This window comes from Lampetra planeri, chromosome 10, assembly GCF_965212315.1.
Source record: "Lampetra planeri chromosome 10, kcLamPlan1.2.h2, whole genome shotgun sequence".
Lineage (NCBI taxonomy): Eukaryota > Metazoa > Chordata > Hyperoartia > Petromyzontiformes > Petromyzontidae > Lampetra > Lampetra planeri.
This window is the reverse complement of record NC_136116.1, coordinates 8,427,952-8,446,319: the sequence shown is the minus strand read 5'-3', so window position 1 is coordinate 8,446,319 and position 18,368 is coordinate 8,427,952. Positions and strand designations below refer to the sequence as shown.

At 50.0% G+C, this 18,368-nt stretch overlaps 1 protein-coding gene across 1 annotated transcript; it reads left to right on the top strand.

Moving 5' to 3' along the window:
* The first annotated feature begins 1,211 nt into the window (after nt 1-1,211).
* On the top strand, nt 1,212-8,980 carry LOC144721159 (homeobox protein Hox-A10-like). Its single transcript, XM_078598552.1, has 2 exons — nt 1,212-2,260; nt 8,034-8,980. Exons 1-2 carry the CDS (start codon nt 1,294-1,296, stop codon nt 8,363-8,365), a joined length of 1,299 nt encoding a protein of 432 aa, XP_078454678.1. The 5' UTR covers nt 1,212-1,293; the 3' UTR covers nt 8,366-8,980.
* Nucleotides 8,981-18,368: the final 9,388 nt, after the last annotated feature.

Sequence of the window (18,368 nt, the reverse complement as noted above, 5' to 3'; positions counted from 1 at the left end):
GGGAGCTATGCGCGCTCCCTTCTCGCTCATACGCGTACATAGTGGTGCTGTTGTTGCTGCTGTTGTTGCTGCTGTTGTTGATGATGTGATACTACCGTCGTGCGCTTCAAATATTGTTTATAGCAAAAATCAAAGACTGCGATTGAGATCTGCGAAACGAGATCATATCACCATCTCTTTAAAAGCAATGAAGATACACGCACATCCAACACACACACACATAAACAACACGTACACGCACACCCAACTCACATACGAAAGATACACGCATACACACAACACATTAAACAGATCACACACCCAAAACACATACGCGACACACACAACCGATAAACACAAACACCCAAAGCAAACGCCCACCCAACGCACAAAGACACGTAAACACATACGCAACAAACACGAAACACAGATCGCCCGCGTAAGTCCTTCGGTAGAATTTTGGGTGCAAATGTCGTTCGAGCGAGAAGACCGGAACGTTGATTGAGATGTCTGGAGGGCTCACGACCACGCCAGGCCACCTTTGTCTCTCCCGGCGAGCCGACGTTCACACAGCGCGCGTGGAAGTCATTCACGACCGAGTCGGCCCTAAGGGGGGTTAAGACGCAGAACCGGTTTTAGACATTCGCACTGATGTTGGCCGCGTGTCGGGCCCCACCGTGGCTGCGTTTAGTGACGGAGCGCGCTCACGACCCATCGCCTACGACGCGATCCGTCGAGTCGCGCTCTCACCACTGCGCGCCCTTACGACGCACTCGTTCGCACGCCCGCCCGCCCGCCCGGCCGGCCGTCTCACGGCTGTCACACAGCAACAGTCGAGTGGGGGGGGGGCGTCGCCGTGCCTGGTGTCTCTCCCTCTCTCTCTCGCGCCTTCAAAATAAACAATGCGAAAATTCTCCCCAAATCTGGCTCGGCTAGCGAAAGAGAGAGGAGCGAGAGAGAGCGCGCGCGACACCTTCCGATGACGCGACGCGGGGTGGTGGTGGTTGAGCAGGAGGAGCAGGAGGAGGAGCAGGAGGGGGACGCGGGGTGGTGGTGGAGTAGGAGGAGGAGGACAGGAGGAGAACGCGGAGTGCGCGCGGCGCGTCTCGCGGTGTCGGCGCGATTGGCCGGCACGCCACGTGACGCGGCACGAGCTGCCTGGGAGGGGGGGTGGGGGTTTAGTTGTCCCCTCTCCATGTGCGAATGTTTTCTTCGTGAGCCATGTCGGCGTGGAAGGCGCCTCCTCCTCCTCATCCTCCTTCTCCTCATCATCCTCATCATCTGGCCGGAGCGCTGTGCGGCGTGGCGCACGCCATGGCGTCGTGCACCAACGGCGCTGGGATCGCCAACTCGTTCCTCGTCGACTCGCTCATCAGCGCGGGTCGAGCCGGGGAGGTTTACTACGGGGGTGGTACTGGTGGTGGTGGCGCTGGTGGTGGTGGTGGTGTAGCAACAGCAGCAGCAGCAGGAGGATTAGGAAGCGGACTCTATATGGCCCACGGCGCCGGTCACCTGCAGGTTGGTTACGGCTCCGCACAAAACTGTGGCCTCGTGCAAGCGCTGTCGAAGCGTCACGATGTTCCACAGCACGCGCACGGTCTGCATCATCATCACCACCATCATCCTCATCATCATCACCAGCAGCAGCAACATCACCACCACCACGGCCACCAGCACCACCAGCAGCAGCATCAGCAGCATCACCCGCAGCATCAGCAGCAGCATCAGCAGACGGGCTCCCTGCACCCTCACGCGTACGCGAGCGCAGCCAGCGACGGCTGCTCCTGGGTGGAGTCGAGCCGCGCGTGCGGTCAGCTCCAGGAGGCCTCGCAAGGGCCCTGCTCCTTCTCGCACGCCATCAAGGAGGAGGCCGCCTACTGCAGCGGCAAGGGCGAGACGGACTTCGCGCGCTCGCTCGCCTCGGAGCCCGCGGCCGCTGCGGCGGAAAGCCCCGGAGTGCCCGTGCCAGGATACTTCTACCTTGGCCAAGCGTACAGACCGTCGAGGGACTCCTTCGGGCTTCTGCAGCACGGGGAAGAGGACGCGGCGGCTGCGGCTGCTCCCTCGTCCGCGGTGGCGGCGGCGCCTTCGCCCGCGGGGAAGTCGGCGGCCGAGGAGGAGGGGGAGGAGCGGGAAGAGGCGGCGGGCGACGGAGCGAGTCGGGAGGCGCAGCAGCCGGAGAACGCGGCGGCGGCGGCTGCGGCGGTCGAGGTGGCGGCGTCACCCGGACGACTCATCATGGTCGAAGCGGACGGGAGATCGGGGAGCAAGGAGGCGGGAGGTGAGGAGCGCGATGAGATGATGGGTGGGCCGGGTGGTGTCTCGGACGTTTGGGGGGGCGGGAGGTGTAGTGGAGGGGGGCCCGCACCATCTCCGTATAAAATGCGACAGCCGCACGCAATTAATGCAGAGGGAGTCGCGTCGCGCCCTCCACTCGACGGGGGAGTCATGTGACGCGCGGCTTCTGCGTGTGTCACTGTGTGTGTGTGTTGTCTTTGTGTGTGTCCGTGTGTGTGTTGTTGTCTTTGCGTGTGTCCGTGTGCGTGCTGTTGTCTTTGTGTGTCTGTGCGTACGTGGAGCGGTGGTGCAGCGGTTAGCGCGCTGCGCTACGAACCCGACGACCCGAGTTCGATTTCCGCTCGCGGCCACCGACACCAGTGACGATTATCTGAACCGGTCCTGGGCCTCCCCCTAGGTCGACTCAGCCTCAAATGAGTACCTGGTGCGGTGTGAAAACACCACCACTATGGAGACAAAGGCGGTCGGGCGTGGTGATGGTCACCCACCCTGTCGCGTGCCATGCCCGCCTTCATAGACGCTCGCTAACAGAACTTGCCCCAACAGTCTGTTAAGGCTATAGGGGGATCTTTGTCTTTGTTTGCAACCATTACTACACCCCCACTTCTTATTTCAACTACTACCATCTTATGTGCATTTTAAAATATATAATTGTTGTAAAGCCCCCTGGATTAAGGTGCTATATACATGCATAAGATGAGATGTCGAACAGCACTTGCTGACAAAGCTTGCCCCAACAGTCTGTTGAGGCTATACTGGGGGTCTTTGTCTTTGTGTGTCTTTATAGGTAGTGGAAAGCGGCAGTGTCGTGGGTAAGCGCGCTGCGCACCGGACCTTGCCACCCGAGTTTGATTCCCGCTCACGGCCAACACTGTTGACGATTTTCTGAACCGTTCCTGTGAGCCTCCCCTAGGTTGACTCGGCCTCAAATGAGTATCTGATGCAGGTGTGTAAACATCACCACAAGGGAGACAAAGGCGGCCGGGCGTGGTGATGGTCACCCATCCCATCGTGTGCCGTGCCGGCCTTCTTCATAGGCGCTCGCTAACAGCACTTGCCCCAGCAGTCTGTAAAAGGCTAAACGGGGGGGTTTTGTTTGTTATCTTTGGCTTGGTTAGCATGTTGTCTATCTGTGTATCTGCACGTTCGTGTGTGGTTTGTGTGTTTATGTTCGTCTGCGTAAGAGAGTATTAATTGTTTCATTGTGTGTGTTGGCTGCCTATGTGTTGGCGGCCGCGCGTCGTGTCGGCCTGTGTGTGTGGTTTGTGTTGGCGTGCTCACCCGCTATAATTATATTGTCAAATGTGCGCGCCCGCACGAAACATGACAATACATGTGCAGAACTCAGTCTATATTATTATTATCATATAACATCAAATTCCAACGCAGAGATTGCTGCGTCAGCGCTTAAAGCTGAAGTGTATTGCATTGTACGTGTGCATTTTTGGAGACTGTGAAACCTAAGATCGTTACTGTGAACCTATTCCAGTGCGAGTGTGGCCATGCAACACCCACTATGGACCGCATAGTAAGCCCACAGAAACACATAGAGACCCTTAGAGACACACGGATATACATAGAGACACACGGAGATATATAAAGACCCATATAGACAGAGAGAAACACATAGACATACATTTAAAGACACTCCGCGGCAGTGCGTATGTGGCCATTCAACCCACACCTTGGATCGTAGAGCAAACACCACTGTAGCCTGGGCTCCTTCGACGGAGGAAGAGTAGCAAAACGACACGAACTCTTGCAGCCATCTCGTCGTGACCCAGCAGCAGCAGCAGCCACAAACCTCCACATCATCATCGCTACAGACATCATCGTACGCAGGGATAAAACGACAATTGCGACGTCGCATGATCTTGGCGGTCGAGGGCGATTTAGCGAGTGAGACATTCATCCAGCAGTGGATTGAGCATGGCTGCTGCTGCTGACGATGGATGATCGATAGTTTTCAACTGGAAAGGACAATTACGCGTTCTCTGCACGGACGGGATGTGTCGGGGCACCGGGTGTGGAGGAGGAGGAGGAGCGGGCCGGGAGGTGTTTGGCTGCACTCCACGTATTGTGTGAAACGTGAATTACCGAGTGAATATCGTGGACTCGACCGAGTGATTAATAGCAGCAGAGGAAGAATTTCAGTGGTGCAATTTGATTTGTTAAAAAAAAAAACCTCACTGAATCGAAATACTTTTTCTGCGAGGGACAACTCGCCACCGTGGCAGACGCTATTGGAGTGTCTGCCACGGTGGAGAGATGTTAAATGCCTCGCCTGGTATACAGGAGGGTCGTGGGTTCGATCCCGACCCTGACGCCTGCAGTATATTTGGAATTTGCATGCTCTCCCTGTGGTCGCGTGGTTTTCCCTCCACATCTAGAAACGTGCGTTTAGACTATTTGGCTGCTAGAAATTTGCACGAGATCAGCCCCCCCGTTGAGTTGTCATTCGTGGCCAGCTCGCAGTCTGATAAAGAGCTACATAGCTCAGTGGGCCTTACCTGGTCAAATAAATGTGTTTATTTTTAGTAGTAGGAGTTTGACCAATGCCACGTTTAAGGGGTGTTTAGAGGGCCCACGCATTCTTCCGTGTGTATGTATCCACGTTGGAGCGGTGGCAGCGTGGTTAGGGAACTGCACTATGAACCCCACTAACTCAATGAGTTGTCCCGGCCACGGCTAACGTCAGTGCAGTGGCGAAGTGAGATGTGAACCGTGACGCCGGAATGATGCCCACAACTCCCCTTCTTGAAGTGGCTCCGACCAGCGTGGTTGAGGTATGGTCAAGCAACCTCCACGGCCGACACGATGTGGGGAGGCCTTCACACAGCAGTGGATTGGCAAGTCATGGAAATATTACGTAGGTACTGCATACGTGTTGTGTATGTATAGCCAACGTTTTGGCCCACGGGCCTTCTTCAGGATATGTTGCGGTTCATAGCTGGAAGGCACATATATGTGTGTGCTGTATGTGCTGTATGTGCTGTATGTATGTGCAAGCGTGTATGTATTACATTTTTGCTGCTCGAGTGATGTTCGCACGATGCATGAAAACACACATTTGAGTGAAAAATATGTAATTTCGACGTTTCGGCCGACTGATGTTCTTCAGAAAATATGATTACGTTTGAGACAATCATCGATCCTCTTCCGTGATCTCAGAAAAAGACCGTCTTAGATATACAGTGTGCTTCAAAAAAATGTGAACACTCCTGGAGACCACCTGGAGAAGATTCCAGGCGTGCGTTAACAATGATGGCGAACACGTGGAGACTCTGACTTTTTTAAGCTTTTAACATACATTTGTTATCATGTTACAGTGTATTATCCGTTATTTTCCCATTTAAAACGATAGTCCCATATAATTGGTAAAACAAAAAAATGTAATTGAAAAAGTACTATGGTTATTAAAGTCTATATTTTTGCATTATCGGTGGCCGAATGAATAACACCGCAAATGAAGCGAGCCACCACAGCGATGTAATGGTTAAAACGCTGGACATGCAATCCAGAGGTGGCCGATGCAATGCTATCTCCCGGCGCGGCAGCTGACAAAACGGGAGAGAGTTTCTGAAACCCCCCATCGCTTCCTGTCCACCCAGCAGGTCGCGAAGTGTGGTGGGGGGTGAAGTGTGGGTATTGCCCACCTCTTCCAAGGCGCCTGGTCAGAATGGAAGAGTAGGCCAAATGCCGTCTCTAGAGCTCCCTCGAGTGGAGGCCCCTTGCACCAGCAGTGGCGTGAGGAAGCCATTGGCAGGGCTGCACCGTTGCCTTTCAACTTAGAAACAATTGCAAATGTGCCACGCGGTGTCTCACGCCGCCGTGCTGTTTGTACGATCGCGCCTGTCAATCGGTGAATTCGTTACGACCGTTTACCTGGAAACGAGTATCGTCTCCTGCCGTTCAGGACCGGTCATCGTTTTGGCAGCCCTGGTTTGTATCTGGGTTTGAAGCTTTCGTGACTGCAGGAATCCATACTATTTGGTTCTTTCGGCAAGTCACGTAGGTGGAAATAAAACAAAATAAATCACGACGTTTCGATAGCAACACGAGCCATCGTCTTCCGGTGAAAATCGCAGCAGACATCGCGGCTATCGTGATTTTCACCTGAAGACGATGGCTTGTGTTGCTATCGAAACGTCGTGATTTATTTTGTTTTATTTCTACCTACGTGACTTAGCGAAAGAACCAAACAGTATAGCCCTAGTTTGAATTGTCTAAACCAGTGGCCGTTAACCTTTAGTGCAGCCTGCAATCCCTTTGGTTCTCATTCGATATTTTATATGTATAATGCTAATTAACACGTAGGTTTGGTGAGACAAAGTAGTTGTGTTTACGTGCTCGTGCTTAATTTGTGTTTTCGATTATTTACCTTCTAACAAAAAATCTGTCTCGCACCCCCATCTCGTACCCCAGCGCGTGCGTGCACCCCAGGTTAAGAAGAAGAACCACCACTGCTCTAAACTGAACCATAAACAAAACTATTTTTTTTTATTTTACCAGGTAAGGCACCACTGAGCTATACAGCTCTTTTTCAATAGCGACTTGGCCACAAATGATAGCTCAGCGAAGTGGCTTATCGAGTGGAAAATGCAACAACAGCCAAACACTCGAAACGCACGTTGTTGATTCTAAATGTGGAGAGAAAAACCGGAGGACCCGGAGAGAAATCCACGCGACCGCGGGGAGAGAGACACCGCAAACTCCAACAGCAGCAGGCGTCAGGGTTGGGTTCGAACGCACGACCTCCTGTAGACCAGGCGATGTAGTTAACATCTCCGAGTCACCGTGGCGGCCCATCGACTGAAGCATGGAGACTGCTTGTTACGTGCATGCGTGTTCAGGCCTGTGCACGTATGTTTGTGTGTGCATGTGTACAGGCCTATGTACGTATTGTTGTGTGTATTGGCCTGTGTACGAATATTTGTGTGTGTGTCGGCCTATGTACGTATGTTTGCGTGTATTTGCAGGCTTATCTACGTATTTGTGTGTGTAGGCCTATTTATGTTTGTGTGTGTGTAGGCCTATGTAGGTATGTTTGTGTGCGGGCATACGTACGTTTATTAATACAATTTGAGACTCGATCACGCTTACTGGAATAGTGCATTATTATAATTATAATTGTACGTATTATGCACCATTGTTTCAGTTTTATGTGTCTCAATGTTATGCCTTCGTTAGGCCTGTGTAGCACCGTATGTGCATTGCGGAGCAGTTGCCTTTCGTTCGATTCCAGGCCACGGCCAGTTGATATCAGAACGGGTTTCTGGGTCCCATTCACCAACCCGCACTGGCGAGCGTGGTGAAGTATGGTCAAACGGCCCCCATTATAAGGACACTTGTGTCGGTGTGGCTTTCATCCAGGGGTTGACCAGCAACTGTCAATTATTATCACCATAATGATTCAGTCTTACAGCATTATTATGCATTACGAAATACGTGTATGCATGAGTGCACGCGGACAGTACTTGGTGCAGCGTGTAAACATTGCCACTAGGGAGACAAAGGCGGCTAAGCGTGGCGCTGGCCACACAACCTCCTCGCGTGCCGCCTTGGCCTCTGTCTGGGGAAACTTTGTAGGCGCTCGCTCACAGCACTTGTCCCAAACGTCTGTGAAGGCTATACGGGGGATCTTTGTGTCTGTGTGTGTAAATATGGTCAGCACCTTCGTCGTGATAACGACGGCTTGCTAATCTCACGACGGATCTTCTTCCTGTCTCCTCGCCCGCACTGTGTCCTCCGCTCAGAGGAAACACCCAGAGCTCCCATCATCAGCATCAACAACAACAACAGCAGCAGCACCACCAACAACAACAGCAACAGCAACGGAAACTGGATGACGGCCAAGAGCGGACGCAAGAAGCGCTGCCCCTACACCAAGTACCAGACGCTGGAGCTGGAGAAGGAGTTCCTCTTCAACATGTACCTCACGCGCGAGCGGCGTCTCGAGATCAGCCGCGGGGTCAACCTCACCGACCGCCAGGTCAAGATCTGGTTCCAGAACCGGCGGATGAAGCTCAAGAAGTTGAGCCGAGAGAGTCGCATCCGTGAGCTGTCATCCGGATTCAGCTTTTCCTAGTCGCCGGTGTTAATGAGTGTGGTGATAACACGTATGATGATGGTAATTATTATGATGTTGATGTTGTTGTTGCGATCGGTGATGTGTTTGAATTGTGTCGGAGACAGCTGCGTAATGGCGTGAAGAGAAGTCTGGTAGAGTTCCGATTTTTGTTTGAACAATATAGAACACACGGTAAATAGATTATTTCAGTCCACGATGATAAAATCCAAACACAAGCTCACGGACAATTTTATTTTTTATGTCATTATTTTCATTTCCCCTCTTCAAAGGAACGCATATTGCTGATGTCATTGTTTTATTGCAGTATTTCGAGGAGCGACTGTGTGATGATGGTGGTGGCGACGGTGATTGGCGGATGACGCCACGTGTGGGTCATGATCACGTGCACACGAAGACTCTGTGACGTTGCGTTGGCTCTTGGGGGGCGGGGGAAAACAACCTCAACAACAAGAAGTGTCAATGCAAACACGAGGCAGAAGAGACCCCGCTGTATATTTATACTTATAGACTTGTGCGGTTACGTGACGTTTAATGTAACGATCGGAGCCTCTTTGTAAATGTCGTTATCTCGCGTTGATCTTGTTTTATTAATATAATTATATGTGCATGACGTAATCTCCCTTTAATGATGTGTGCCTGAATGGCTGGTGACATATACACGTTTTACCTGTGTGTGTGTGTAAAAATGTGTGTGTGTGTGCAAACATTAGCACTGGGAAGACAAATGCGGCTGGGCATGGTGCTGGCCACCCACCCCCTCGCGTGCCGTGCCGGCCTTCATAGGTGCTCGCTTAACTGTACTTGCCCCAACAGTCTGTTAAAGGCTATACTGGGGGATCTTTATCTTTGCTTGTGCACTGCGCTCTGAGCCAGGACAACCACGGTTCGATTCCCGCTCGCTGCCAAATACCCGAACCGACCGTGGGCATCCCCTAGGGTGTCTCAGTCTCAAACGAATACCCTGGCGGGGAGTGTAAGTATCACCAACATGGCGGCCGACCAGGTGTGATCAGAACCACATAACCTCGTGCCGGCCTGCAAAGGTGCTCGCTAACGACAACATCACAGCCGTCTGTGTCGGCTGTATGTGTAGCCATACCTATGTGTGGGTGTAAACACACGCACATATTATATAGATTAGAAGAACAACAGACATTGTTTGCTGACGTCACTAACATCGCTTGTGAGGTCGGCCACGTGATGTCTGGCATGCTCACCGACAGGATACCACGGGACTCGTCCAGGTGTGATAGGTTTGACCTGACTGAGGTGTTGATGCCACACCCGCACGCATGAACACAGACATGTGAACACGTGTACACACACATCCATGCATACACACACACATGCAGTGTACTCTGCACGCATACGTGTACACACAAAGACACGACAGGTGTCGGCACACACTTATTCACGCGGTTATAGAGGTAAATATTAGACGTTTGAACAACAAATGCATAAAGTGTACAGCGACGACAGTGGCGTAAAAGCACAAATTAAGCGTTTAACAGTTGTGATTTTGTTTGGTGGGGGGGTTTAGTGTAGCCCTTGTATCGTGCGAACACCCTAACGTACATACACATATATAGACATGACGAGTAACGCACATACATACAAATGTTAATGTATATATTGGCACAATCAGGGCCGTCTAGAGTGCGGCAGGTGCGGGGCCCGGGACAAATCCCACACCGTGCACCCCGCCCCCTCCAACGCCTTAAAAGTAAACCGGAAGTGTAACATCTAACACTGTGACATCCAAGCGCCCCCCCCCAAAGCTCGGGGCTCAGGGCGGTCGCCACGATTTGCCCGTACCCTAGGGACGGCTCTGAGTACAATATAGCCCCACACTGGGTTCATATTGTGTGTGTATTGAGATGAATATGCATGTGTGTATACCGTACTAGTATACACCAGTGGCGGCCTAGCGTGGTTTGCATGGACCCCCCCTCCCACTCTACTTCCCTGCCCCCCCCCACCCTACCCGGACCCTTGTCCAATTCTCCCACCTCCTCACAGCCTCGGCGCCAGCAAGGAGTGGAGTTCCTTCCGGGGCCGTGTGCCCACGTGCGCAGTTGAACCGCCCTACACAACTCGCTAGCTACTCCACGAGCATATCCGCCACCACCGACAACAACAAAAGCACACATGCGCGCGCGCGCAAACATCTGTTGATTCAATTGTAACTGCCGAAAGCATCCCTTGCCGACGAGGACTCGCGTATTGTACAGATTCGGGGGGCATCATTTTCACGAGTTAAACGCACTGGCCAAAAACGAAGGACAAGCAGACGAATCGCGTGCGCGCGAGCATTTGAACGAGTGTCAGTGAAGGGTGTCGCCCTACGAGTGTCCACAGTCTTGATGATTATTTGCCCGAGAGGTGGAGTTTGGTGGGTCCTTCCGTGAGAGGCGAGCAGGAGCTGTTTGTGAAGCCAGCGAGAAAGCGGGGGTTGGAAGGGGGGGGGGTCCGGCAAGGTGAGGGGTGCCAACAAACTTGCTTCTGCCATTGGCGACAAATTGCCTGCGAGGCTGATGCAACGACTGACTGTTGGGCCTGGATTTAGTGCACGCATACTGTAGGCTGCGAGACACTCTTCGTGACTCGGATGTTACGACATGTTAACAACATGCTTGGGACACGTCCGTCACCTGCATTGGCCCTCCGTTGGATCTTTATTTTCTGATACATTTTGCTGCGCAGAGTTCACAGCAACAAGTCTTCTAAGTTGTGCGAATGCAGCTTCAGCAATGGGGAGGGGGGGGTGTAAATAACTTTGAAATTAAACATTTACCTTCGCTCATACACAAAAAACTGCTCTTTTTCGGCCCAACGATGTAGGCTGTGTGTTGTGTCAGCGAGTGAAGCGTATCGTTGTTTTTGTTTGTTTTAGGACTGGGGATAGCCTAGGTTCGTAAAGAGGCCTACGTAGGGCAAAAAGGAATTGCTTCTGTCCTCGTGCGAACAGCAATGACGTCATGGGCCATTGTGACGCTGCGGTGCAGATTGCCGCCCCCTAGAGGCATCTGCAGCCGTTGTTGGTAGCTCGACACGTGGTGGGAGCACCGGGACAACGAAGGCTTTTTAAACACACGTAGGCCCTCTTGTCCCACACCCAACTTCAATATTTTCGAAGGAAGCTAAATGTTTGCCCAGGCTTAGTGATATTATGAACACATAGAATTACCCTCACTTCTGTTTACACTACATTATAGGTACCCGTGTGCATTGTCTGCATGCATTTGATATCGGATATATCATAATCTAATACGGAATATTCGCTTACAAAAACCAAAATGTGTTTATATATATTCGTGTGTGTGTGTGCGCGCGCGGGATGTTATAATACATGTCAAACGCTGTGCTTATCGATTTAGATACGTGTTGGTATACGCGAATGAATGTAAAAAAATGCAGTTTAATATAACGGTAATTACAATAAGAATTACATTTATACGTGAGTGTTTTATATGCGCATGCTGCGCGCACACAGGCCAATTGCTGCTTTTGCGTAACAGAGCTCAATGCAAGTCATGGTGAAGTACAACATTATATATAAACATAAGCATAAACACAATAATACACAAACAAAGCCATCTTTTCGATGCATGACAATTGTATATGTGTACATGAAAAAACAAAACAAGTTCCATTTTTTTGTTGTTGCCACCAGATATTTAAGATCTGAAAGAATAAATATACACGCATCCGGACAAGCGTTTTTTGCAAATGCATATTCCTTCCATGCAGTTGTTCAAGTCGAGAGGACTTTATATAGGCTGTCACGTTCTGCTGTCTATGCATTATCGACACACGCGTAACGCACTCCAGGCAAGATGCAACTATCGCCAGCGTGTCTCTTGGCCGCAAATGGACACTTCTGTACTGTGATGAAATAAAACAAAATTGTTGTAAATCGCCTGGTCTCATCGGCTACGGTCGCTCCCTCTGCGTCACGGTTGTGGTCAACTTCGACCCTAACCTGTAACTTCGCCTGAGCTCATTAATTCCTTGATCCAGCAACCCCCCAAGTGCGATCCTCTTCTTGAACCTGGTCAAGGTTCAATAGCTTTGAAATTCAATGTTTTATTGCTGCAGTCATGGCAAGAGCGGGGTTTTTTTGATTGTCTTTGGTTTACTCAACATACGCGATGCATACACAGCGCGTTGTGCACCGAATCTACGGCTGCCGTTCAGTCTGCCACTCAAGTCGCTCTATTCGAACTCCTGGTGAGAGACCATTTAAGACGACAGCAACATTTTTTTGCGTAGCATTATTATTTTGCCCTGGAGAACTGGGGCAATAACGAAAAGCTAAAATAACAAGCAATCGCAATAAAAAAATATGCAAAACATTTTACGATTTAATTAATGGTAACAAATCCAGTTCATTACATTGCTGGAGTTAAGTGTTGTGATAAAATATATGCGGAGACAAATTGCAGAATATAGTTGTCTCGTGTACGTACCAGTGAGTCTCATACACTGCAGAGACGAGGACTTATCAACAATTTAAACTGCGTATGTAATTGCACCTTTGTTAAAGACTGGGTGAAGGTCTCATGTAAGGCTGGCAATGTTATTGGACGTCTGTGAAAAGGAGCCTTACAGCTCATCGGATTCCTCCAGTATAAAACAAAAATCTTCAGATTATTACTCTAAAATCATAGGTATGGGTGTGTATATTTGTGCGCGTTAGTATAGAGCTGGGACATCCGATTATTTAAGTAATTTATAACTATAGCGAATATTGGTTATATTAATTTTGAGTAATTGGATAACACGCAAATAATGACATTTTTAAACTCTCTGCCTCCCACGTGTTCTGCTGGACGGAAGGTGATGGGCGGGGCTTGATGATGTCATTCGCCCTATCGGTCGCGTCACACTGGGCGTGGCTCGTTCTCGGGGGGTTTCCCGCCTTCTGGAGGCAAGATGCGGAGGCAACCGCTACTTCTAAAGTGACTCGAGCAATCGATCCCAAAAGAGAGTAATCGAATAAACATTTTCATGGATTCATCGACCTCATCAAACTAATCGTCCCGGCTCAAAGTTCACATTTTTAACGATTCGTGTGCTTGCCGTGTCTTCCCTCGCGGCAGTTTGGCACAGATGTACAACACGGATTATATCGATCGTATAGCAACATATGCGGTGGCACAGATTATGAGCTGGTTAGTGTGGTACTGACGTTCAGACTGGGATTTCTTTCAGGTGTTTGAATACCCTGGGTGCATATGTAATTACGTCTGTACATGTTGCGCATAAATTGTGGGGAGTGGTGGCGGAGTGATTAGAGCACTGCGACCAGAGTTCGATTCCTGGCCACGGATGACACGTGGTGTATATCTGAATCGGTCCGGGGCCTCCCTTAAGGCCTACTTAGCCTCAAATGGTTACCTGGTGCGGTGGGTAAACATTGTAACTGGGGGCACATAAATAATGGAAGAGGGCTGGCGCAGTGACGAGGGCACTGCGACAACCAACCCAACAACCCAAGTTCGATTCCCGACCACGGATGAGATCAGTGGCGAGTGGTATCAGCATTAGACGAGTACCTGCTGTGGTGTGTAAACATTATGGCTGGAGAGACAAAGGCGGCCGAACGTGATGTTTACCCACACCACCTAGTCTATGTAGGCTTTACGCTTGATATCTGTCTGTGTTCATATGTTTGATGTGTTCATGTATGTTTTGTGTGTGTAATTATACGTCGATGTATGTGCGTCTATGTGGGGACCGGTCGTGTAGTAGTTCGCGCGCTGCGGCACGAACCCAGCGACTCGAGTTCGATTCCCGCTCACCAACACCAGTGACAAATATCTGAACAGGTCCTGGGCCGGCCCTAGGTCGACTCAGCCTCTAACGAATACCTGGTGCGGTGTGTAAACATCGCCACTGGGGAGACAAAGACAGCCGGGCGTGGTGCTGGTCACCCACCCTCTCGTGTGCCGTTCCGGCCTTCGTAGGTGCTCGCTAACAACACTTGCCCCAATAGTTTCTTACGGGTATACGGGGGATTTTTGTATTTATGTTGTGTGCGTAACGTGTTGACATATGCATGAAGTTCAGAATCAACCTCACCTTCTGCTTGTTATGTTCCCAGACATAAAATCATACAATTACGATAAACCCAATACTCTACGATCAACACATTCCCCGAGGAGGATAAGTACCTAACTTTTAAATTGTATTAAACAAAATTCGCAACTAATTGTATGCTAGGTAGACTCACAAGAGTGATGGGTGTTGATTGACATGGACTCCAAGGTTAATTGATGCACTTGATGCACTTTCAAGCTTAACTTTACGCTAGTCGTGCCAACGCGTTCTCGATGTGTTCATAACGTAATGTTAGTTCGGCAGGACAGACATAATTATTCTGAACGATGTATACCTGCCGTATTTTAATGGACAAATGGAACCCGCCATGGCATGCGCGTGTTTTTATATTCATACTATATGGAGTGTAAAGACAATTGAACAACTTTTATTTATAATGTTTTAATTTTCGTAGAATGTATTTTTCATGTTTATTTTGGTTCAACCTGTAACTGTAGATGGAGTCATACAGTATATCGTACTTTTAGATATATTTATATATTTATATTGCTGTACATGAGGCCTTCAGTTTTAAATCTATGCATTATTGATGAGTTTTCCATTTATGTGGGTCACTAAACGCCATGCATGCGCACATCAACACAGACATACACACACATACAAAGATACGCATACACACATACATACACACAAAGACAAAGATCCCCCAGTATTAACAGACTGTTGGGGCAAGTGCTGTTAGCGAGCTACCTATGAAGGCCGACACGGCGCATGAGTGGGTGGGTGGGCCACATTACGCCCGGCCGCCTTTGTCTCCCTAGTGGCGATGATTACTATACACAGCGCCAAGTACTCATTTGAGATTGAGTCGACCTAGGGGAGGCCCAGAACCTGTTCAATAATCGTCACCGGTGTTGGCCGTGAACGGGAATCCAACTCGGGTAGCCGTGTTCATAGCGCAGCGCGCTAACCGCCACACTACCGCTCCCCACACACACATACACACTTATCACGAAGACATACGTACACACACACCACCAATATGGCAAAATACGCGAAAATACACACACATTGATTCACATGCAACAGCAAGTAGCGCCTATGAATGCCGGCACAACACACGAAGGAGCGCGTGACCAGCTCAACGCCCGACCGCCTTTGTCTTCCTGACTCGAACTAGGGGAGGCGCAAAACCGTGAGCGGGAATCGAACTTGGGTCGCTGAGTTCGTAGCGGTGAAGACGCTGCGCCACCGCTCCCCACCAGTACACACTCGTAACACATGAATATATATATACACACAAGCATACACTAACTAACAAAGACAAAGATTCCCCGATTGCCTGAACAGATTGTAGGAGCAAGTGTTGTTAGCGAGCACCTATGAAGGCTGGCACGGCACACGAGGGGGTGGATGGCCAGCACCACGCCCGGCCGCCTTTGTCTCCTCAGTGTGGATATTTACACACCACGCCAGGACCTCGTGTGAGGCTGAGTCGACCTAGGGGAGGCACAGTACATACAAACACACAAAAACACCAACAGAGATAGCAGCAATAACACGCACACACACACACGTACAAAGAGAGGCACCACAAACGCCAACTTACACACACAATCACACAGACACTAACACAATAATACATACATATATACACACGCACATCAACATTCAGAAATACACGAATACACAACAAGACAAAGTTCCCCCGCATAGGCTTGGGGCAAGTGCTGTCAGCGAGAACCTATTAAAGCTGGCATGGAACCCGAGGGTGTGGGTGGCCCGGACCACGCCTTTGGCTCCCAAGTCGAAATGTTCGTACACCACACCAGACACTCATTTGAGGCTGAGCGGACCTAGGGGAAGATCCCACGACCGGTTCAGAGAATCGCCACTGATGTTGGTGGCCGCGAGTGGAATAACGAACTGGAGCTGTCGGGTTTGTTGCGAATCGGCCACGCGACCGACCCCCACACTAAGAAGAAACACACAAACACAGACCAACACACAATTATACACCGAGAGACACACACCCACACACAGCAACCCACAAATACAATCATGCACACGCAGAGAGAGAGAGAGAAAAATACCCACCAACGCACATGCAACATCATTCACGCAGCCAGCAGCCGCATCAGCAGCAACACGCACACTTACACCTTTAATTTTCTCTTCTACGTGACTTCACCGAAAGAACCAAGAAGGAAAAAACACTTACACCTTGTGAATAATGCACAGCGCGTGTCGTCAGCAGGGGCTATGCACGCGTTCCACAGTGCGCGGTGATCGTGCGACCCGAATCCTTCCCCTCGCCTTTAATCCGTCCCCCCACCACCACCTCCACCCCCCCGCGTGGCCTCATGTGCCAAGATCGTGCCAGCCGAGCAAACGTGCACACTCATGCAGATATCGCTCCCCCTCTGACTTTTATTGCGTGATTTCTTTTTTTCATTTTATACCGTTGACCACATTTCATAGCAAGCTGTAACGAGCCTCTTAATTGTTTTGATTTATACATCTGTAACGTCTCTGTTACTGTGGCGCGCTGTACGGCCAGTGAGTTTGACGCGTCCCGGAGTGTGTGTGTACGTGTTTTGTACGTCATTGTCTATGCGCGTATGTGTGTTTACACATGCACAGTGCGGTGCAGCGGTGAGCGCTACGCTGCGCTACGAACCCGGCGACCCGAGTTCGATTCCCGCCCACGGCTAACACCAGTGACGATTATCTTGAACCGATCCTGAGTCTCCCTTAGGTCGACTCAGCTTCAAACGAGCACCTGGTATGGTGTTGTAAACAGCGCCACTAGGGGGACAAAGGCGGCCTGGCGTGGTTTTGGCCATCCACCCCCTCGTGTGCCGTGCTGGCCTTCATAGGTGCTCGCTAACAGCTCTTGCCCCAAAAGTCTGTTCAGGCTACACGGGGATCTTTGTTTTATATACATACACACATCTCAGGCAGTCATCTCAGTCAGTCAACCCAGCCAGTCAACCCAGCCAATCAACCCAGTCACTCAATCCATGGAGGTGTCCTTCGGCACTTCACGAGGCCTCAAAGTGCACCTAGCCTGGCACAAGTGATGTGGTGACGTCACCGCAACTTAGTGACGAACGACGGTTGTTTTGTGAGTGGGGAGTGGTAATTATATAAATTATAAGCGCGCTGCGCTATGAACCCGGCAGCCCGAGTTCGAATCCCGCTCATGGCCAACACCGGTAACGATTACCTGAACCGGTCCTGGGCCTCCCCGAGGTTGACTCAGTCTCAAATGAGTACCTGGTGCGGTGTGTAAATATCGCTACTGGGGAGACAAAGGCGGCCAGGCGTGGTGTTGCCTACACCACCCCCTCGCGTGCCATGCCGATCTTCATCGGTGATGGCTAACAGCACTTTCCCCAACAGTCTGTGCAGGCTTAACGGGGAATCTTTGTAAGGTGCGCATGAACAAATATCTACTAAGTATGTGCAGGGTGGGCCAAAAGTTATTTTAACAAGTAACATAGGGCTATTGAATTAATTTTAACAATTGTCCAAACTGACTTCCATTAACCTCAATACATCCATGCATTATTTTTTTATGCATTTAGGACCTTTTTTAAGATTACAGCTGCCTCAGAATTAGTTTTAACTCGTTCGTCAATTTTCTTAAAATTTTGTAATTGTCGTCTGCAAAGGAAGAACAAGAAAACTATATTAATGTTTACAAAACATGAACTTTAAGATAACAAAATATGTACAAAAGTGTTTTCATGCCAATGTTAAAACTAATGAGTCCTGAATTTAGGGCCACCATGTATATCCGGGCAGATACAACACGTGGGCGATAAGTGATGATAAAGGTAAAACAACGCCACTATTCTGGCGTATTATATTTCATATTTCTTTTATTATTTCCAGAATAAAACGCTCCACTTAACTAAACAGCACGCGTATA

Excerpts from the sequence above, each read along its gene's own strand:
- LOC144721159 (XM_078598552.1), top strand. The coding sequence starts at position 1,294 with ATGGCGTCGTGCACCAACGGCGCTGGGATCGCCAACTCGTTCCTCGTC. Across the intron at positions 2,261-8,033 it reads GGGGAGCAAGGAGGCGGGAG|AGGAAACACCCAGAGCTCCC; the intron begins GTGAGGAGCGCG and ends TCCTCCGCTCAG.